At 40.8% G+C, this 23,923-nt stretch overlaps 2 protein-coding genes across 2 annotated transcripts; both read left to right on the top strand.

Annotated features, from left to right (window-relative positions):
• The first annotated feature begins 1,127 nt into the window (after nt 1–1,127).
• On the top strand, nt 1,128–13,090 carry LOC141752815 (LIM domain kinase 1-like). The gene is made up of 15 exons (XM_074611024.1): nt 1,128–1,595; nt 4,405–4,543; nt 5,946–6,055; nt 6,227–6,400; nt 6,844–6,949; nt 7,658–7,929; nt 8,013–8,202; nt 8,348–8,434; nt 9,359–9,490; nt 9,579–9,638; nt 9,724–9,789; nt 10,025–10,211; nt 10,959–11,014; nt 11,196–11,353; nt 11,895–13,090. Exons 1-15 carry the CDS (start codon nt 1,552–1,554, stop codon nt 12,499–12,501), a joined length of 2,388 nt encoding a protein of 795 aa, XP_074467125.1. The 5' UTR covers nt 1,128–1,551; the 3' UTR covers nt 12,502–13,090.
• Nucleotides 13,091–14,152: 1,062 nt separating this feature from the next.
• On the top strand, nt 14,153–23,243 carry LOC141752818 (septin-5-like). Its single transcript, XM_074611030.1, has 13 exons — nt 14,153–14,335; nt 15,708–15,770; nt 17,027–17,377; nt 18,770–18,866; nt 19,056–19,142; nt 19,255–19,378; nt 19,997–20,131; nt 20,266–20,383; nt 20,461–20,562; nt 20,645–20,741; nt 21,604–21,766; nt 22,283–22,385; nt 22,470–23,243. Exons 1-13 carry the CDS (start codon nt 14,231–14,233, stop codon nt 22,539–22,541), a joined length of 1,617 nt encoding a protein of 538 aa, XP_074467131.1. The 5' UTR covers nt 14,153–14,230; the 3' UTR covers nt 22,542–23,243.
• The last annotated feature ends 680 nt before the right edge of the window (nt 23,244–23,923 follow it).

Below are 23,923 nucleotides of genomic sequence, written 5' to 3'. Positions count from 1 at the left end.
AAAGGACGGATCCTGTGGACACGTACCATTATTTTATCCAGTGGGCAACCTCGAGGGTCTGAAAAGTGAAGCCAATGCAGAAGTGCCATAAACTTGCATTCTTTCTATTAGCCAGCAGGGGGCAAATCCTCTGGTTGCAAAAACAAGTCTGATGGTGTAGAAATCTATTAGAAAATGAGCCTACTTCTCACTTGATTTATTACCTCAGTAAACATTGTAAACATGAGTTTATGGTCTCAATCGCTAGTTTCAAGTCTTCTTCAATACAGCATGATGTTCATTTAGTAAATTATGGTTCCATTTAGAGTCAAATAGACCATAAAAAAGGGTATGCTTCAGGGCGCGGCTACCTTGTGATTGACAGGTCGCTACCACAGCGTTGTCCGACGGACAAAACCATGATGGCAAGGGCCAAAATGCTGAACTCCAGCCTTCAAAACGGCAGTCCACAAACAAATGGTTGGACTACGTCCACTACTTATATACAGTCAATGCTTTTATCACTTTGTCAGCTCGGTGAGAGAAGCACCCCTCAACACACACACCTGTTTCTGTCTTTCAGTTTGCAGGACTTGCCCTATGTAATGAAAAGTTGTATCTGCGGACATGGAATACCACTAGTATGAATTACAATCTGAAGATGTAAACTTGGCTTGAGTAATTGTAGAAAATGTACTTTGAAATAAAAGTTAACATATAAGACATCTTGTGGTATCGTAGTGTGCCCGGCGCGAGGATGCGCAAGCCAAATCTGTGGAGGTCCGCGTCACGGTGTCTCGCATGAGCATAAACAAAGCTTTATGCTCTTCAAGCCAAACAAATAGCAGCAGAGCTGCTCTCACGTGGATAGTCTGAGGGTATCTAAACTTCATGCTGAATAGTAGCAATGTTTTTCTTCTCCTAACTGAGCTGTTCCCCCTTCTTGTGCTTTAACTGAATTCTCCCTTTTTGATTGTTGTGTGTGATGAATACAGTGATTTACTGTAGGATCAGGACAGTGCAGTAATTGGAGCATTCATGAAGTGATTATGTCTGCGCTGATGGGAACAGAGCTCATTTCAAAACACATAAGACTCACCACTTCTGAGAAAACTACAGACTTATTTCAACTCACGTAAACACCCACGTAGCTCTGTGGACTCTGCTGAGGAGTGTAACAGTATCTTGAGGAGGTCTACATACTGGATGTAACAGGAGAGGGACGCTGGAGCAGAACTTCTATACTGGGATATGTCTGTTTCTCAGCAGCCAGCAGAGGGAGACTGGCCAGCTGGTGTCAGAAGGTCAGAGCTTTTTCTCACACAGCTACTCTGCACATTAGAGAGGGAACTCATGCACAGGAAGCCTCTGAGCGCATGGGGAGAGAGAGAGAGAGAGAGAGAGAGAGAGAGAGAGAGAGAGAGTAAAAAACAGACAACGCCTGCTGCCGGTTAAAGCAGAATACATGTACGTAGGAAATGCTCATGAACACATGCAGCTAAAAAGCTCCTTTCTTAACTAGGTGGATTGTTTCTGAGGGACAGTTGTCTATCGGTGAACTGACAGGGCAGGATGTCACGTCGAGACCAGAGGTTTCGGAGAGGAATGAAAGGACGGTAAGAAAGAATCACTGTCATTAATATGTTTGATGTGTATAAAAGTGCGCAAGTGAGAGAAAAGAAGAGAAAGAGTGACCGAAAGTGAGAGAAAGAGAAGCAAATTGCCCAAATCTGCGATACTTCCTCAAACACAAGTCTGCTATGACAAACAGACACATGAGTGACCTGCTGTCTACTTTCACATCAACTTTGAGTATGAGTAGTTTATGAAAACCATAACAATAACAGACAAAGTTATGGCCTTGCCAGGTATTCTTCCAAGCAACCTACAGAACAATCCATAACTCAACTTTTTTGGTTTGTTTTTGTTCTTCCACATCAACAACTACTCTTCCTCAGGTCTACTGTATGTTAAAAGATGCATACATAATACTGCAAACATAACACCATTGAGACAATATCCCTGTAACACTCAACTCAATACAATTAGATAAAAAACAAACTCTTCCTTTTAAGACCTCCTGTTTTTTTTAAAGGAAATCCAGCAGGGTGACACAGACAGAACAGGGAGGAAACCATGACAGGAGAATACGTCAACAGATTCATGACATTTGACCTACGTTAATGTCCTGACAACATGTTTGCTTTATGTACACCAGGTGCTGGTGTGTCCACTTTTAGTGACAGAGGAACAGATCTTAGAATAGAGCGGATATTCATGAGTGGATAATGCAGCACAAGCCAGACGAGGGGAATACTTTCAAACAGAGAAATGAGAGGAGATGGGTGGCAGTAGGAAACAGAGAGAGGACAAATGTCTTCTCACGGCCAGATGTTTAGGTGGAATCGCAGATGTGAAGCTGGGTTGTTCCACATCCGTTGCCAGCAGCACAATAACAAAGACAGAAGGTCAAAAATAGACTTGCAGCTGTCTAGTGGTTTTATTACTTAATTATTTCCTCAGCAATGAATGAGAGGCAAGTCTAATAGATCTCTACATCCCATAGTGCACTGTATCCCCAGCAAACCGTAACTGTATTTACTTTACTCAAGTCCAACTGAAGCTGCAGTCAACCTAAAGTACAATATTACAAATATGGTATCTATCGGGGATACAAAAACGAAAACGTAAAAATACGAACCGTTTAATGACGTACAAACTTATTTGATGAGGTGCCATGAGGAGACATAGAAGAGGCAATTATCTGAACACAGGCCTACTTAACCATGAAGTAGCCTGCCTTTTTTCATGTATAAAGTCTGTGTTATGGTTTCATATAATGTAGAAATATCATTCATTGCCATCAATCAATCAATCAATCAATCGATTATATAAAACACATTGGAAATGGTTATGTTTTTCCTCTCACTAATGTGAAAAATAAACTGAAGCGAAACCGATACCCAAAAACCGCAACACAAACCGAACCATGGGCTTGTAGAACTGTTTGCACCACTAGTATCTATCAAGTAATGATAATAGATGACCATGTTGCTACTCTCTATTAACAAACGACATAAAAAGTGATCCTATTCCCAGTTCATTAAAGTATTTACATTTCATTTCACCAACAGCAGCAGCAGCGGTTTCTTTGGAATAAATAGAAGAAAAATAATAACTGGGTATAGTTGTCACATCAGTGACAATGAAGCAGCCTCTGGCAAGCACATTCAAAGCCAAAGCAATTACTGATAAGTACCAAGGTTAGTAGTAGAAGTAGGATCATGCTTATTATCACTTTAAGTTGTGTTACTAGGTGTGAGACTGCCAGGGATATTATAGTAAACAAAAACTGAAACTAAAACTAAAATAAACAGTGAAAAATGTTTCTAGTAAACTGAAACTAAATAAAAATGATATCCTACAAAAACTGAAACTAAACTGATATTACCTGGTTGAAAACAAATAAAAACAAAACTGAAATGAACCTAGGTTCATTTCAGTTTTAGTTATTTCGCTATAATATATCACTACCGAAAAAAAGGAGACAGCATGAATTTCCAACGTTGTCATGAAGTGTCTCTTACATTGGAGGAAACTCCCAAATTACTTCATTCTCAATAGAAAAGCAACCCTTTCATTCTCTATTGTAAGGACGGCATGGCATTTACAGTTGAGGTGGGGAGAGAGGAAACATGGGAGCTGTACTCTGTCCAGGAAGTCCCCTCCCACTCCGGCTGTAGTGTTGAAGAGATAAGGAAGCAGGTTTTTGTTGTACATAGGTATTATTCTGCATTCAGTTTAAGCCAGAATGCCACTGAGACTTTCTGTTTGCAGATTTTAACATGCTGAAGCATTTAAGGAACAAGCTCTGTTTTGCAATCTTTGAGTGGGTGTGCCCATAAAAACCAACCTCAAGTTAAGACACATGACTTTACATGAGTAGTCCATTTCCAAGAAGCAATATTAGTTTGGCATTCGGCTGAATGTGATCTTTGTCACGGTGACATCAGCAATTCAAGATCTTTAATGCATCATTTCAACACCATCCCTGCAGCGAAGATAACTGAATTTCCTCCAAACACCAGCAGCTTGATTTCTCGGCCTCCACTTTGTGACTTATAAAAGCATCACATTGTTGTTCAAGAAGTCAAGAGAGGAAAGGGAGATGGGTTTCAGTGACATAGAATACGACTTTGTGTTAAAAATAGAGGCTACGCTGACGACTGTGTTGTACCTGATCCCGCGCGTGACAATCTCACAGGTCGACTTTCCTCGGAAGTCTCATGTGTTCACGAGGCTCAGGTTGCTTAGGTCAAACACACATCTGAAGTATCTATCATCTTACATCTGCTCTAAATCTCAATTTTCTCTTGTTTTGCCATCCTACTCCCTGTGTCTTCTCCTCTTCTCACTTTTCTCCAGGTGTTGTGAATGTGGCTGCATCCTGTCTCACTGGTACTATGAAAGAGAGGGACAGCTCTACTGTAAGAAGCACTACTGGGGCCGTTATGGAGAGCACTGCCACGGCTGCAAAGAGACCATCGCAACAGGACTCATTATGGTAACACAATTGATAATCACTGAAAATGAGAAAGAAATCTGCATGAACTTGATTTATACTTCAAATTAGGGATTCAATTCATAGGAATTATTCTTATTATGGAATAATCAAAATGACATAGCACAGTAAAACTGTTCCTTACCAAACACTTTTTGTCTGTGCAGGCTGTAAACTATACACAGACTTCTAGACTACATAAGAGGAAAGCCTCATTTCCTGACCAGTTCTTCCCCACTTTGGTGATGCTGACTAACATTTCATTAAAGTCACAACATCACAGTTAAAGACCAAACATACAGTCCCAAGCCAAAGCCACTTAAGCAGATAATCCTCCTGTCTGGTTTTTCTTCTCACTCGCTCCAAAACAATTTGAATTCGGCCAGTAACAAATTGATTGCCAGTTGGTGAGCTACTTTAAAAATAGCTGCTTTATTGATCAATCAAAGCCACCACTTGTTCCAACTGAGACGAGGCCGTACAAATATCAAATATGCGCATTATGTAATATTCACAGACACAAGTATGGGAATAATCTCTGCAGGATCAAATATCCCAACAAGAAATACCGAATCTCAGCATGCTACGCCATCTATTCATACATTCAAAGCCTTCCTGTCTCTTGGTTTCTTCCTGGTATGAAAGTTAATGCTTCTTTTCTTTCAACAATCAAACCAGAGGATATCCTCTGAAAACATCCTGACACTACAATGCCTTCATGCACAAATGCACAGAAGGAACTCTTATAATTCAGAGCTGCATTTGGCCCCTAAAGTCTGACCCCACCAAACATCACCTTGTAAAAAAAACAGTATTATGCCCAAGGCTTCTGCATTGTGTTTTACCCAAGCGGCAACCTCTGGTGCTGAGAAGCCAACGAGGAAGTGCCAAAAACTGCAGATCTTCAAACGGCCACTTGAGGCTGGCTCCAAAAGCGAGACAAATCCCCATAGACCCCCATGTTAAAATGCCCAACTCTACAGCAGAAATAAACATGTATACAGCCTGGTACAAAAATAAAACAGGTTTGGTCTCTTTAGCTAATATCCCTCTTCATGACAGCTGTATAGGGGGTGAATCTTTATATAAATCACTCGTTTAAATCATATAAAGGCTTAAGGTTAGGCATAATGAGGGCGATACCGCTTTGAGTGACAGGTGGGTGCCGTACCAGGTCACTAGCTGCTAGCTGTCTGCTCCACCGACGACCCACCTCTTTGCCCATTTTAGCAGCCCATGCTGCCCCATTAGTCGGGAGTTAGACTGTGTTGTCACTGCCAAGATGCTGACGGCCGGAGCCACCCACTTTTGAGCTTCACAGCGGCTCTTCAGAAACCCATGGGGAGACTACGTCCATACTTTATACAGTCTATGGTTTTACCACACTGACTCCCTGTATGAACAGGTTGCTGGAGAGCAGAAGTACCACCCTGAATGCTTCACGTGTATGAGCTGTGAAATGTTCATTGGATATGGAGACACCTACACGCTCGTCGAACGCACAAAACTCTACTGGTATGTTTGAAGCTGAAAGGAAAGAAATTATTTTTAATTTGCTGCATGTGGAAAGCTAAGGAATTTGTAAGCAAAAACAACTGAGTGAAATGGAAAAAGGTATAATTTTTGGTTATAGATATGATTCTGATGAGTGTGTTTATTCCATCTCTTGATTTGTCCATTCTGCAGTGGCCACTGTTTCCGTCCGGGTGTAGTGTCAGCTGCAAGGTCAGCTTCTCCACTCACCAAAAGTCCCCACATGGTGGCGCTCGTGTCTCTCCCTCCCCACGCACAAGGCCGACAAGGCCTGACTGTCGCCACTGACCTCAGCCAAGAGAAAGACCCTCTTGTCACGGTGGCAGGGTGAGTCTCCGAATCTAAATCAGAAATCAGAAATACTTTATTGATCCCCGGGGGGATTACAGTTGCTCTTATACAGACATAAAGAAATGTAAGAAAATGGAAATAAAGGAGTATGTAACATGTAAATGATGTACATAATGCTACAATATGTATCACAATATATGTGGAGAAATATAAGTAAATAATAAAAATATATAAGATATATATAAGAAATAAATGCAAATAAGTAAATACAAAATGTTGAGAAGTGTGTTAAATATAAATGCAAGAATGGTATAAATAAGAATTAAATAAGAATATTTCTTAAAATACACAGTTTAAATGCAGTATTAATAATATATAAGACATGATCATCTTAGCTAGAGCTCCAGCTAAACCCAGAGTCTGATCCAACAACCCTGGCTCATCTTTTGTCTCCTCACCTCATTGTCTTTCTCCCTCAGGTTAGACTCAGCTGCCCTCAGCTCTGACCTGCTGTCCTCTGTCCACACTGGTGACCGTGTGCTGGAGGTCAACGGAATCCCTGTCTACAACATTTCCCCAGACGAGGTAGGCCTCAAACCACCCACCCTTTCAGCAATAAGTGCCGGAGGGGGTACAAACAGCCTCGCCATAACACTCCTAAAACTAAAAAACTGAAACCTGCAACAGCCTTCAAAAGACAGTAATGTTAATGCCAGTCAGATGATCCAACACAATTTTCAGAGGGTTTAAAGTAAGCCAAGTAAACCAAGAACTGAGGAGGAGAATAATTCCAATTTTAAGATCATGGTGATCAATGAGAAAGAAAGAGTCTAATAAAAATATAAACTATGGTTAAATTATTCATTTTTAGACGGTTAAGTTATGTTAGAAATAGGCCTACTGGCAGGCTGCAGTTTAATTTTTGGCCTATTCAAACAAGACAATTTAAAAATCATTTAAAAGATACATAACAGCTTATCTTATTTATAGGTTATAGGTTTCTGTGACTGGTGTTTTCTGGTCAGATTTAAATACTTTTTAGTCTCATAATCAAGGTCAATATGGTAGCTATATTATAATCAGGTTAAGAGGCTATGTCAATCGTGTATGCACAAAAATAACACTGAGAACCTCCAGGGAGGGCGCGCTTTGCAATTGCACAAAAAAAAAAGAGAGGTGGAGGGGCACCAGCTAAAATCTTAGGTCACTTAGGCACCAAATTGGTCAGGGCCGGCACTAAACACAGAAAAACTAATATGACACCAAAGGTCAACACCATATCCTTTCCTCTAGATAAACTGTGTGATCCAGGACACAAGCAGACCACTGCAGCTGACCATTGAACACAACCCGCAGTCTCCTGATGACCTCCTTCGCTCAAACAATCCCCAGGACGACATCAGCTGTCCTGAACCCTGTGTACGCGACAAACTTTCTTCAACCCACAAACTCCCAAGTCTCGAGGAAGAGCCAAGTCCAGGGGACGAGACGGATGCACCAATCAGGATGAGCATCTCACCGCCTCAGCACCAAGGAACCATGGGAATGCGATCCAGACACATTCTGTAAGTGCTGACTCTCGGCTTACTTTGATTCGTTCATTACTCCCATCTTTCTCTCTGTCTGAGTCGGGTGTCTTCTTTCTCAGGCGCAGCTGTAGTATAGACAAGTGCCCTCCGTCCTCTGGAGCACTGTCGCTTTTATCTCAGAGGAGAGACATGGTTCGCTCAGAGTCTCTTCGTGTGGACGCTGCAGATCGGACCCATCGCATCTTCAGACCTTCAGACCTCATCCATGGAGAAGTGCTTGGCAGGGGCTTCTTTGGACAGGCTGTCAAGGTACCGCAGTTACGTTGTCCCTTTCATTATTACGGGTGACTTTCGCAAAACATTTTTAGCAACTGTAGCATACACCTAGTCGTCAGTTCTTTGTAAGATTGATATTACTATTAATCAGCGTTGCGATTAACCTCTTGTTGTCAAGGTAACGCATCGGGAGACAGGGGAGGTGATGGTGATGAAAGAGTTGATACGTTCTGACGAAGAGACACATAAGACTTTCTTAAAGGAGGTAAGTGGTCACCAGAGCAGGAAGTTAACCTCACACAGCACACTTGTATATACCAACCGCGCTGGTGGTCACTTTATTTGGGCGACTACTAAAGGGATATCAGGTCTAACGGCGCTTTCACAAGCCAACATTTAGTCAGTTTTAATTGAACTCTTGTGCGGTTTGTTTGGGCAGTTTTGAACAGTAATCGTACTGCGAACCAAAACAACCAGTCCAAAACCGGTCTCGGACCATTTCCAAGTGAATCCTAATGCTGTTCAATTGCAGAGTGAACATATTCCGAACCAAATGCAGGATGTGAACCAAAACGTAAGGGATAACGAGCTGCCTGCATGGGCATTTGTTGAGATAGACACAGGGAAACAACAGGTTAAAACGAGTGAGAAAGGACTGACCTGGACTTCTGCAGAAGTCCGATGTTTGCTTGACATCTGGGCCAAAGAGAACAGATAGAATACGCTAAATAAAGTCCACAAAATAATGACGTTGATAAAGTAATTTGAGATAAACTGGAAGAGTGAAAAAACGCAATTCCCTGGAAGTAGAATTAGAAATAGAAGTGGCAGCTCTTGAGACGAAAAAGATAAATTCGCTCCTTCATACACGCCCCTCAGCAAATTAATGTTTTTATTTGGTCCGCTTTAAATTGAAAAAGAAACAAAAGTATTTATTTCACTCTGATTTGTACTAGCCACACAAACTATGACTTGTGAAAGTGCCCTAAGTTAAGGAACATGGGCATACTTCACTATAGAAGCCCACTTTCATTTTTAAGTTGGTAAGAAAAATGTATTTTTATCAAGAATATTCCCTAACACAGTTTTAACCCCATCTTACATCATCAAGAGGGTTACTAGGTCACTATCTTACCTGTGAGCTATTTTCATGTTGCTACAAACTACGTTTTCCTCTCAATTTGTACAGGTGAAGGTGATGCGCTGTCTGGAGCATCCCAATGTCCTAAAGTTCATTGGACTGTTTTATAAAGACAAACGAATAAACTTTGTCTCTGAATACATCCAGGGAGGAACTCTCCGAGAGACCATCATAAAAATGGTATGATAAAACAGGGTTTTTATGTTTCTCCATAAGGACTATCAGAGTACACAGACACAGTCTGTTGATCACACTCTTGTTGTTGTAGGACAAGGATTTCCCCTGGAGTACAAGAGTGGGTTACGCCAAAGACATTTCAGCCGGAATGGTGAGTGTTTCAAGGTTAATATCCAAAATCATTCCTTGATCTAGTATCAATTATCCCTAATGTATATAAAATCTATCCTTCCAAGGCCTACCTACACTCCATGAATGTCATCCACCGAGATCTAAACTCAAACAACTGCCTGGTCAGAGAGGTAAACAAGTGGTTCCATCACACGCATCAGCAAACATCACATATCTTCACTGTCGGATACACTAACACAAAAATGCCAATTCTCCCACTGTGTTGAGGTGTTACATCAACATGTTGATTGCTTCTGTTGAATTACTGTGAACAAACAAGACTCCCAGGGTTAGCTTTTGATAGCCGGCTCCAAAAACAGACCAACATAACCAATATAACATTTCTCTCTCTCTCTCTTTGTTTAGAACCAGTCTGTGGTGGTGGCAGATTTTGGACTAGCCAGGCTGGTGTTAAAGGAGAAGAATCAGAGCACAACATCCTCATTGGAACGGCCGGCAAAGGGGACAATGTCAGATCTCCGTAGGCCTGACCGGAGGAAGCGCTACACCGTGGTAGGAAGCCCCTACTGGATGGCCCCTGAGATGATCCATGGTGAGTGCACAAGTTTCCAGGCAATCTGTTACAGCAATCTCTGAACCTGAACCCAATTTGACAGAGTGTTTATCTGTAGGAGCCCATAAGTGAGGCTTGTTTGTAGTGGAGGTAAAGAGCAGGGGTGTAAATCACAAGTTTCATCACGATACGATATTATATTGATTCTTTTGACAACAGCATGATATTTGCTAGTATCAAAGTCTGCCACGATACGATTTTGATTTGATTCAATTCAGGGGCCTTAGATCAATATGAGACGATATCATATGCCTATTTAACACAATCAGTTATATTTATATCAACTCACAAAAAGCAACTTAAATATGATTTGACAATTTTATTACTGGGCTCTGTAAGAAGGAGGTGCACTTGTGCAGAAATGGTGACACAGACGTGTCATGGGAATTTCAAAATAAAGGCGTATCTTAAAAATGACAATATGTATCAATGTTTTCACTTTGCATCTATGATATTGGATCATTGAATCAATATATCGATCCAAATCGATCGTATCGTTACACCCCTAAAGACGTGAGAGTAAAATTTAACTAATTCTAACACCTTTGGTAGCCTGGACTACATTTTCTAAATTCTGTATTAGAGGAGACACTTAAAAAATCCCTGTAAGCATTTTTTACCTTCAAATAGCAGGTTGAATACACTGACCACAGGATCTCTACATCTCCAGCAAGGGTCAGTAAAGACGTGGTTCACATTTTCCAATCTTTCCTCTGCACCTCTCAGGGAAAACCTATGATGAACGGGTGGACATCTTCTCATTTGGTATCATGATATGTGAGGTAAGAACATCTGGCAAATTAAAATATTCCTAAAAAGATATTAAGTATTTAAAAAATGTGGTGTTGACTGAACGATCAGGAGTTAAAATGTTGTGTAAATGTCAAAGAAACAAACCTATATTATCCCTACTTTTCATTTTATTTTAAAGCTGAGTACGTATCTATCTCTGTCCCTCCTAAGATAATAGGTAGAGTGAATGCTGACCCTGACTTCCTTCCCCGGTCACATGACTTTGGGCTAAATGTAGCCGGTTTCCTGCAGCAGTACCACCCTCCACAGTGTCCCCCGACCTTCATGCCACTGGGTGTCCTCTGCTGTGACATGGACGCTGATAAACGGTATGACTGCACAAATCCAACACAACGGCAGACCTAAATTCCTATGAAGCAAAGTATGAGCTTCATGTAACTATTGCTCAGTTAGACTGAGACCAAGTACATGTGTTTTATATTTTGTTTCAACACACATTTTAATTATTCAGTAGTGCATTTCAGTTCAGTTTCAGTTAACAGAACAACTTAATTTAAATTGAACTAATAGACATTTCATTAGAGGGGTAGTGCTGTGGTTGGTAGTATAATGTTGTAAAGGAAATTCCTAAACAAAATATTCCATTCATCTGTTACTGTTTCCACTACAGTCAGAAAGTCTTGAGGTTATTTTCTGGTCAGTTGATGTACAAAGTCTACTGTATCATAACGGATATTTGAGCCCACATACAGTACACAAACAGCAAATACTCTAAGCAATGCATTACACAAACAAACTAAACTAACACTGTGCAAAATAGTCTACTGAATATTTAATGAATGCACTACTCCAGTAGAGCATATATACAGTATAAGGCTCTACAACCTCTCACAACTCTTTGTCTTTCAGTCCTTCCTTTTCAAAGCTGGAGGAGTGGCTGGAGAACCTGCTGATGCACCTGGACATCGGTCTGCCTCTGCTCTCTGAGTTAGAGCAGCTCCGCAGAGCCTTCTGGCAGAATCCCAACCATCAAAACCACTCTCACAACCAGGACGAGACCCTCGATTCTCATGAACAAACACACCGTTCACAGCCACAAAGACAGAGCCCCGACCCCAAGCCACATTCAGACAATGCAAATAACCACACGGAGCCAAATCACCTCACTCAGAGCCAAAACCAAAATAGCCCACCTGACAGCCATTCGGACGTAGAGCAACCCACGCATGACCACCATGACACGAGGACTGAGCACGACCACTCCTGTTTGAGTAGACAATGTAAGGACCACACACAAGACAAGAGCCAGACGTGTTGCAGGTCGACGAGCGCAGACTCAGGCGAGACTGGGTCTGAAACCTATGAACACAAAAACCCCTCTAGGCAACCAAAAGCCCAGGACGAGTCCTCACCACCGCCGCTGGTCATCAACTCACTGCTATGCCGGTCTAACAGGTCCAGAAGGACACGCAGAGCGCTGTCGGACAGATCTACAGAGGACAGCTCTTTTCTCTGACTGCTTGATCTGATGGTCGAGACAGGGCACATCTACAAAGCACAGTTTAGAAATTCAAACAACTGGGAGGGAAGTGAAAGAGTCGTAAAGCTGTATGTAGAGGACTAATGCAGAGGCATAAAAATCAGATTCATATGGGATATTTTGCATGAAAAGCAGAGTTCAATATTAATTCAATAACAGTATATTGGCTGGTATGTATTCATTAACATAAGCACATAATAGAAACAAACATTTTTGATAAGGATTCCTCAGTGCTCTCTGGTGGACAGACTACGTAACGGCAACACTGTTTCTAAATTAACTCAAAACATATCTTTGGCATTCTGTGCTACAATTCCTCTTTACTTATCAGCCAACATCTATGATGATATTAGTATATCTGGGGTAAGCTAAAATTGTCAGGCCAATTTATCAATTGGGCTCCAGTGTCAACTTTGTCCAGAAGCTGTGAAACACATGGCACTTTATACTTTAAGCTACACTGCATGGGTATTTTCTGTTGAAATGTTTAAGAACACATCTACCATACTGAGCTGTGAACATATACAAATACAACTGTAACTTAATAAAGAGAAATATAAATGAATTTGACTAAATTTAAATCACTATTCAGCATTAAATCATCTTGGTAAACATGTATTATCAGCTAAATCAGTCCTTTTCTAAGGCAGTTCTGTATAATTCAGCGTGGATGGTGGCCAAGGCCAATAATTTGTTATTCCTGAAACATTCACACATTTTTGGTATTATAGTTCACATATATGCTAGCTGAAAGTATAACGCAAGTTACATCAATACATGTAAAGAAAAAAGAAAACCTATGAATGAACCAGGTATCACATACTCACCTCCTGGGGACTTTGACAGGTGGCTGTGAAAAAACAAATGCAGCTCATTAAATTGCTCTTATGCAAGACAAGTAGCTGTTTCAAGAACACTGTTGTCAATGCATCCAAAATAGGACAACTATGTTTAGATATGTTGACTGTACACAATAACAGTAATATGAACATTAAGTTAATTAACATAGCATTAAAGTCTTGGTAGGTGACGCTAGAGAAACCAGCAAGAGTAAGTAGATTTTTTGAAATTATCCAACCGAAAAAAACTCTTCTACCTTTTCTAATGAAAGTAGCTAACTGTTAACATCACTGGCTGCAAAAGTCCCTAACTCTAGTCCAGGGGTCAGCAACCTTTACTATCAAAAGAGACATTTTAGGCACAAAAAAAAAAAAGAAATCAGTCTGGAGCCGCAAAACATTTGAGCATTGTGATGAAGGTAACACAGTTTGTAGTCTAAGTATATATTATATAAGTCTAATGCAGTGAGGGCCAAAGTGCAAATGTACTACGGAGTATTAGGGCCACATTAAGGGAAAAAACATCTGAGATTTACAGAATTAATTCATAATATTACGAGAAAAAAGTTGTAACTTTACGAGAAAAAAAGTCGTAATATTAGGAGAATAAAGTCGTAACTTTACGTGAAAGAAGTTGTAATATTACGAGAATAAATTCATAACTTAACGAGAGTTAAGGTTTCTTTTTGTGATTATTTTATAGATTTTCATGCAATTTCTGTTGCCAACAAACGTTGCTAAGAGCTCACGTTTATGTTTGAAAAATGCTCTGCATGCAAGTGGACAGGGAAGAAATTGATTAGTTGACCAGTAAAGAAGTGGTTTTGAAGGTTTCCACGGACTCTGGAGTGGTTTTAAAGGTTCCCATGGACTTTTTACTATTTTTTTTTTGCCCGGAGACTCATTGCTGGACTGTCTACCTCGGCACTTCATGCTCAGCCCCGTCCGAAACTTCAAGATGCCACCCAAAGGTGAGGTTTACCTGGTTAGTGGCTAGGGCTAGAAGGGAGCCCGCAAGCTGGGACAACTCTCGCGATATTATTAAGGTCAGGCATTGATAGGTCGTCGGGACGCGAGTCTCGCGAGAGGTTTTGAGGGCTCCCTTCTAGACACGACCGTTACAGTCCCGAACCGGGCTAGCTAACTAGCTAATGCTACATGAGAGGCACACAAACTAGCTTTAATTTGGTATAACAGTTAGCAAAATGTTGATCATAATCATGGAAAAATGCAATAATAGCAGTTGTTAAATTATTATAATCATTATTATAATTATTGTCAGTAGTAGTAGTAGTAGTAACTTAGTGGTAAGCAGTTACCTAGCTGTTGTTACCTGGTAGTGGCTAGGGGCTAGAAGGGAGCCCGCAAGCTGGGAAAACTCTCGCGATATTATTAAGGTTAGGCATTGACCTCAAATAGTTCAAGGTAAGGATAGGTCGTCGGGTAGCGAGTCTCGCGAGAGTTTTGCGTGGCTATCTAACTAGCTAATGCTACACGAGAGGCACACAAACTGATTTGGTATAACAGTTAGCAAAATGTTGATCATAATCATGAAAATATGTAATAAAAGCAGTTGTATACACTATAATTTAATATAAATGATAGTATAGCATGTTGAAAAAATTAATGAAAAAAATTAATAATATAGTATTTCGAAAAATTTCATGAAAAATAGTCATAATATAGCATGTCGAAAAACTTAATGAAAAAAAATAATAGTATTGTATGTCGACAAATTTAGTGAAAAAAAAGTAAAGTATGTCGAAATTCATGAAAAAAGTCATAATATAGTATGTTATGACATGTTTCGACATACTATACTAAGTGTTTTTTTCACTAAATCTTTCGACATACTATACTATGACTTTTCATATTTTTCGACATGACTTTTTTTCATGAAATATTTCGACATAATATACTTTTACTTTTTTTCATTAATTTTTTTGACATACAATAGTATGATTTTTTTCATGAAAATATTCGACATACTTTACTATAATTTTTTTTCAAAACAAAAATACTAATAAAAAATTAATATTATTAGAATTATTGTCAGTAGTAACTTAGTGGTAAGCAGTTACCTAGCTGTTGTTAACATCCTGCACTGAAGTCATCTCACCTGGCTGCTCGGGTTACCATGGTAATATCACCATTATCACCATGGTAATATCACCCTGCCTGCTACGTCACAGCGGCACACTGAGCGGACTGCACCTGCAGCTAAGTCAGTGCTTGAACACACGCACCATATGCCTCATCACGTTGTATTAGCTAGTGCATGTAAAGTTTGTATCATTCACATTGTGGTTTTATCCATTTTTCTGCCTCTGATCTGGGGGACAGTTTGAGAAGTTGGCATCATGGATCACATGTCGTCTCCCGTTAGGTACCGCAGCAGTAAGAGAGGTACGTCTATAACACTAATACACACAGGTTTTCTGTTGCATCACTGATCTATTGAAGTAACCGATATTTTCTGCAATATTAATTACTCAGTTAATTGAAAAAACAATATAACAGCCTATAACACTCCTGCAGGGATTTATATTTATGTATGGCACTTTGTATTATTCAAGTTTCATTTATTGTCATTGTACAACACAGGGTGGCAAATCAATTTCTGCTACACAAGAAAAACAAAAAGTGTAGTGCATCATTTTAATGTGCATCAGGAGGATGCTGTTAGTAAGTGACATGCACATGTGTGATATAAACTATGGGAGAAAATAGTGTTATAACAGGAGGGTATAGTGAAGCTACTTACTTTTTATCAATTTCACAAGGACCATATTTTTCTGTTCTCATCTAGCTTATACATCAATTCTCTATGCATTTGTGTGACTTTTTTTTAATAAATTTTTTCCATTACGCTATCCTCTGCTCAAAAAAAGCTGCAACTTTCTCAGAAAAGGAGGTATGGCACGTTTGTAGAATAGTCTTTAATGATAGTGTTTATAGCTTGTGTGTGTTAGTGTGCGTGTGTGTGTTTAAGAGTTAAATCTCTTCAACCCCCCACCCTGTCAGAGCATTAGAAGCTGGGTTAAGCCCTCTGCAAAGCTTTGTGGGTAATGAGAGCTGACAGGTAGAGGGACGCCAGATGAACCCTGATCAGGCCAGCAGCACTGAGGGCTGGGTTCTTCTCTCTGCTGTCTTGCAGGTGTGGGCTGCGTGGTCAGTCATATGGCCTTGATGAATAGTTTTAACCTCTAGCTACGCGTATATAAGCTCCACACTGAAAGATGCTCCTTAAAATGATAAAAAAAAAAAAAAAACTATCACCTTAGTATAGTTAGTATATCCAGTTTGATCGAAGTGTTTCCTAAACTCCAGACTGTTTGTTGTTCGTCTCCCCACCCTGCCTGGACAGATGGGTGGAGGCCTCTGTAATGGGATCACAAGTCAGGGCTAATCAGCGAGGAAAGGGTAGTAGCCACTACAACGGTGTTTTTAGTGTCCTGCATGGAATAACAATCCTAACTGTAATGACTGTAACTGCTCATAAAGGAAGAGACCATATATTATAGAGTGCTACAGGAATGAGTCCTAAAACCCGGAAAAGATCACTTTCTTTTTAGTTTTGATTAAAAGTGAGTTATATTTTTGAGACTTTCGATTGTCCATATGAAAACCATGATGTGTAACTCTCCTGCCTCCTGTCACAGTTGTCCAGTCTGTCCATTGAGGACCAGGAGGACTCTCAGTTTCCTTACGCCATGAGGTATCTGCCTCCCGTCTCTCAGCTTAGCGAACGGCACCAGACACCAGACCACCAGGCGCCAGTCCGCCGTGAGGCAGATGGAACTGGGATGGCAATTAACGGGAGACGCCCCAGCCTCCCCGGGACGCCCTCTCTGCCCCGTCACGTCCCCTGCCAACCGGCCGGCTCTCCGACAGTCCCTCAGAGACCAAGTCGTGTCAAGCTTGTCTCTCATGTGTCTGTGGAGTGTCCGCCCAGCCCGGCCTCACGTCCACAGAGCCCCTGGGCACGCTCTGACCCCTATGACTCTCCAGAGGTGTGTTTCTGTGTGTGAGAAAAAGCCTCGAAGTTACATGATGTTTGTTTTATACATTTCCTAACATTTACATGATTCTGAACTCATACTGTATGTTCTAGCATCCGAATCCTCAAGTGAAACCAATGTGGAAGTGCCTTAAATTTGCATTCTTTCTAACAGCCAGCAGGGGGCGACTCCTCTGGTTGCAAAAAGAAGTCTGATTGTATAGAAGTATAGGAGAAAATGAGCCTACTTCTCACTTGATTTATTACCTCAGTAAACATTGTAAACATGAGTTTATGGTCTCAATCGCTAGTTTCAAGTCTTCTTCAATACAGCATGGTGTTCATTTAGTAAATTATGGTCCCATTTAGAGTCAAATAGACCATAAAGCAGGGTATGCTTTAGGGCGTGGCTACCTTGTGATTGACAGGTCGCTACCACAGCATTGTCTGTGTTTTGGTCTTACAACTTTAACCCTTTCACAGTGTGTTTTCAGTTCGTGAAAGTTAATAATAATTTTTTTGGTCGCCTTACAACTCTTCCTTACATGCAGCGACCGAGCGAACTCTGGCGAACGGAGCGCGAAAAATTGTCCAGATATACTACGAGCGATGTCATTCTCTATTACATAGAGAGAGCAATATTGGCTAACTGTCAGTTACCGTCATTGTCGATTTTGGCCAGGGGAAAAATAGGTTGGAGTTGCGCGAAACTTTGCATCAATAGAGCCAGGGCGAGTGATTTTTCAAACAAACGACACGTCGCTTTGCCTGTTCGCTGATGCACGGAGCAGTTTAGGACATCTTCATTTAGTAAAAAACGGAAACAATCTGATGTTCGCTCGCTTGTTCGCATCGCGTCCAGTTAGGAAAAGGTGTCAAAATGTCTTATTCAGTGTTCGGTTGTACTTAGCTCCACCCTCTTGTGTCACTTCTGGTTGCAAATAACCAAGATTGCGAAAAACGGCGACAGCCTAAATGCCAAACTCGAGGCTTCAAAATGTCAGTCCACAAACCAATGTGTAACATCACAGTGAATATGTCCACTTCTTATATACGGGCTATGGTTAATACGGAGGTCAGACATTAACTTTGATGATCAAACAGAGCTACGTGTCGACGTTGTTAACAAGCATTAGACCAGACTTCTCTGTTCTACACCCAAAGTGCACCTTTGTTGAGGTATAAAGGTTAGAGAGTCTATCGTTTCCTCCTCTCACTCAGTCTTTCCTCTGATGCTATTGGGTCAAAGGGAACATGAGGTCAGGCCCCATGATGCTTTGCAGTGCAGCTCACAGACTTGTGAAGCAGAGGATACAGATCATGACGAGGGTCAGATCCTTACTTAGAAACAATATGCACATACATACAGTATGTACATGTTTATGTTTGTGTTTTCTTTCTGCAGGATCAGGACAAGGAGTATGTGGGTTTTGCCACATTGCCCAATCAGGTTCATAGAAAGACGATGAAGAAAGGCTTCACATTTACACTTATGGTAGTAGGTGAGTCCTCCCATATGTTATGACGGACAGTAACATCTCTCCTATAAGGGAAATTGTATTGCAGGTTGGATTTTTTTTAAAGACACACAACAAATTAGTGGGTTATGGTGTTGTGTGTACTTGAACAGTTGGGAGTGATATTTTCCTTGCGCTACTTCGAGAGTCAGAGTTGTCTCTTTCTCTCTGTAGGGGAGTCTGGCCTCGGTAAATCCACACTCATAAACAGTTTGTTCCTCACGGACCTCTACAAAGACAGGACGGTTCCCAACGCACAAGGTGAGATTAGTTCTGTTATTTATTCATGTGTGGCCCATGTAAATGAACGAATGGTCCCTGTGTAGATTATTAGCTTACACACTGTTGACTTGTGTTACTTTGTGCTCTGCAGAACGGATCAACCAAACAGTCGACATCGTCAAAAACGCACTTACCATCGAAGAGAAAGGAATCAAAGTGAGGCTCACCATCATCGACACACCAGGGTTCGGAGACGCCGTCAACGACACAGAAAGGTGAGGTCATCAACATGCTCCTGCAGTGTTTTTCCTCCTTAAAGGTACAGTGCCTGTGTCCAAAATCACATACTATGCACTACATACTCAATAGGTGTACTATCGTTCAACATACTTTTGTGTGAATAAACAGTACTATGTATCTTTTCACATTAATTTACGTCGTCACTTCCTGAGAGCCTGCTTTACGGTTGGAGACGTGTAACCATGGTAACCCGTGCCAACCTCATGTGACCAAAAAGACGGTTTGTGAGAATCAAAGTCTGAATTACTTTAAAATAAATATTACGCCTAGCAAAGTGGAATCTCTCTACAGTTAAATTGCATTATTGACATTACAGAGCTGTCCGTCAACGTCTGCTATGAAAGCTGTCGCCAATACCGCATTGCATTGTGGGATATACTGCATATGCCACCATAGTGTCCAGCGTTGCATACTGTAATATTTCACCGGAACTGGCGGTACCACGGTTTTGCACTCCGTGCTCATGAACCAGTCTTTAACTTACGGCATCAGAAGCACACTGAAGACGCTTTTATTTTCACATCCTCACATTATAAACTGTTGGCTATCTGCCAGGCTTGTTGTTTTACTCAGAGATTGTATGTTTGCATCAGCTGGAAGCCACTAGAAGACTACATCGACCAGCAGTTTGAACAGTTCTTCAGAGACGAGAGCGGGTTGAACAGAAGGAACATGCAGGACAACCGAGTCCACTGCTGCCTCTACTTTATCTCTCCGTTTGGCCACGGGTACGCTGACAACTTGTTTTACCTCTGCACATGAAGCTTAACTAGTAAACCAGAGTTATAACAATATATTTTGGGCGTAGTCCTGCGTGTGTGCATTTACACAAACGCATGTATGTTTGTTTTTCTCCCATCAGTCTTCGACCTCTGGATGTGGCGTGTATGAAGGCCTTGCATGACAAAGTCAACATAGTTCCGATTGTGGCCAAAGCTGACACCCTGACACCAATGGAGGTCTACAGAAGGAAGCTGAAGGTACGAGATCATAAATACACACATTATTTCTATTTCTGTCTTTTTCTCTCAAACATTATTGATTCAATGTACTCTAGATCAGAGAGGAGATCGAGCAGTTTGGCATCAACATCTACCAGTTTCCCGAGTGTGATTCAGATGAGGACGAGGACTTTAAAAAGCAGGATCAGATACTCAAGGCTAGTTAACTCTATTTTTCTCATGGTTGAAATGTGCCGTCTCGTCCACATTAAGACTGACAGTCTTTGCTTCTCTCTGCAGGGCAGCGTCCCGTTTGCAGTAATTGGCAGTAATATTCAGGTGGAGAGTGAAGGTCGCAAGTTCAGGGGTCGTTCCTACCCCTGGGGGGTGGTAGAAGGTATCACACACAAACACACACTTGATAGTTATAGTTTTTCAAATGTGGGGCTGTCAAATTTAACGTGATAATGACATGTTAATGCAAATTCGTTTTTAACACCGCTAATTTCTTTAACGCATTAACATAATCGATCTTTCGAAGGTTGTAACGGGTTTTAAAGCTAGAGTGAAGATACTGGCATCATATGAAACTAGAAAAAACCTAAAGAATCCATTATCAACCATGTCATACTAGCTTGTCACGAAGGAGGTTAAATAACACTCCAAACTTGCGCTAATGTTTGGCGAGGGAAAAATGTCATGGCCATTTTAAAAGAGGTCCCTTGACCTCTGACCTCAAGATATGTGAATGACTATGGGTTCTATGGGTACCCACAAGTCTCCCCTTTACAGACATGCCCACTTTATGATAATCACATGCAGTACCTGTGAGGGTTTCTGGACAATATGTGTCATTGTTTTATGTCGTTAATTGATTTCCAATAATAAATACATACATACATTTGCATAAAGCAGCATATTTGTCCACTCCCATGTTGATAAGAGTATTAAATACTTGACAAATCTCCCTTTAAGGTACATTTTGAACAGATAAAAAATGTGTGATTAATTGGTGGTAATCGCGATTAACTATGAACAATCCATCCATCCATCTGCAACCGCTTATCCCGTTAGGGGTCGCGGGGGGGCTGGAGCCGATCCCAGCCGACATTGGGCGAAGACTATGAACAATCATGCGATTAAATATTTTAATCGATTGACAGCCCTATTATGTATCAATTTTATACATTACTTTTGTCCTATTTGATAACAAAGAAAAAACAGTGTGATCCAGTAACACGTTGTCGTTGCATGGTCAGTGGAGAACCCGGATCACTCTGACTTCCTGATGCTGAGGAACATGCTGGTGAAGACGCACATGCAGGATCTGAAGGACGTGACGGGCGAGACGCACTACGAAAACTACAGAGCCCAGTGCATCCAGAACATGACCCGCATGGTGGTGCAGGAGAAGAAACGCAGGTGGGTGGAGTGAGTCAGTCAAATTCTGTCACTGTAGTTGCTTATTTGTGAGCATCCAGGAGTTTAACACAAGTCTTGATTATTATTATTATCTATTGTTATTAGGGCTGTCAAAGTAAATGCGATAATAACGCATCGCAGCGTGCGATTTTTAGGTTGTAGCAGGCTCAGTTTTAAAGCTAAAGTGAAGATGCTGGCATGATATAAAACTAGAAAACGTGAGGAATCCATTGGTATCAACCATGCCATACTAGCTTGTTGCGAAGGAGACTAAATAACGCTCCAAAGTTACGCAAAATTTTGTTGAGGAAACACTGACATGGCCATTTTCAAAGGGGTCCGTTGACCTCTGACCTCAAGATATGACAATGAAAGTGGGTTCGATGGGTACCAGTTTGATAAGAGTATTAAACACTAAACAATAATAGACAAATTTCCCTTTAAGGTACATTTTGAACAGATAAAAAAAAGGGATGCTCACTCAGGTTGTGTTCTTCGTGTGAATGTGGATTTCAGTTTGCGCGAGAAGCATCGAGAGCGGAGCGAAGCCGATTTCCCTCTGCCGCTGGCTGCCGCCGACTCCGAGACGGAGCGACTCATCTTTGAGAAGGACGAAGAGGTACGTTTGTCTCGCCGACTCACTCGTTCGTTCACTCAGGTCACAGAGGCGATCGCCACTCACTTCATTTGTTCCCCTCTGTAGCTGAGGAGGATGCAGGAGGTGCTGGAGAGAGTCCAGGAACACATGCAACACAGCCAGAGAGAGGGTGTCTGATTTCTGAGGACTCCCCTGGAAGAGGAGACAAACACAGAGGAGGCCCCGTTTATGATGCATGATGAATAAAAAGAGATGGAACTTGTACGAAAAGGAAAGTAGCAGCATTGATTGTCTGATTGCTGTTCCCCAGGACTTATCTTAAAGTGAGCGAGGATGGAATCGTGGTCCTCCGAGGATACACTAACGTTTCTGTGGGTCGACGCAGAGACAACAAGTGTCAAGCGAGCCGATTGGCTGATCCAGCTCCTCTCAGAAGGCTGATGAGAAACAACAAAAGGAAAAAAAACAAGTGAACTTTACACTCAAACTCTACAAGTGTAAACGCAGCCACGCAAACTCCTGTGCATTTTTCTTACCTGCAGCCAGGAGATGTATGTTCCACTGGTCACAGGTGGATTGATTCTGTGATTTTCAGGTATTACTTCGTCCCTAGATGCTGCTACAATAATTACTTTTATCCCATTAATTTAATTAATGTCCTCCAGGACGGCTCCTTGATTAGTCACCTTGATAAGGATGCAACACTTCCATCTAGGGGTGGTTGTAGTGATGTTAACGTTACATTTTTAAATTACATTTTTCATGTTTTATTACTTGTGAGTCAACTGTATTTTTATTTTTTTGTATTTTTAATCTTTAATTTTGCCATTTCGTAAGATAAAGAAAGTAAAAAAAATATCAATAAAAAGCTTAAACTGCAGTTTATGTCTATATTTTTACACAAAGACCAATAAATACAGGAGCAAGATGTGTTGTAAATGTAATAAGATTTATTAAGAATCTTTATTATTTCATCAGCATAATTCTTCATCATTAATATGTTTTATCCATTATCATCATTGTTATCCTAAACAGTGGACAGTTAGATCTAAAAGGCAGCCCAAAGTGTACAGGCGATATATAACTTAAAACTTTCTCCATAGGGAAAACATGTTTTTATATTCATATATAATATCAATGTAGCATGAGGTCCAAGATCCTGCCCACGTTATACAGTATTGTACATGGTCCCAAAAATAAACAGAAAAAAACAAAAAGAAACTAAACGGCAATCTACATGCAAAACCAAAAAGAAACAAGCATTTCAAATTTTAAGATGCATACACTCATATGCCGAAACGTGCATACCATCACAAATTTACAAAACTTTCATACGTACATACAAATATTACAAAACTCAAATAGAATATTAGACATTATGTTATCAAGAAAAGAGCAACAACTTTTTTTTTGTTTCGTTTTTTTACTATTTCCACTCCATGTCTCAGTCCAACTCACAAAATGGAAAAAACTTAAAAACATTAAAAAAAAAACAATCATGACAGTAAATCTTTGTCTCTTCCATTCGCTCAATGTGTTCGTGTTTTGCCAGAGTTGTC

The sequence above is a fragment of the Sebastes fasciatus genome, chromosome 16, assembly GCF_043250625.1.
Source record: "Sebastes fasciatus isolate fSebFas1 chromosome 16, fSebFas1.pri, whole genome shotgun sequence".
In the NCBI taxonomy this organism is placed as follows: domain Eukaryota; kingdom Metazoa; phylum Chordata; class Actinopteri; order Perciformes; family Sebastidae; genus Sebastes; species Sebastes fasciatus.
The sequence above is the reverse complement of the archived record's forward strand: the minus strand, read 5'-3'. Positions and strand labels throughout refer to the sequence as shown.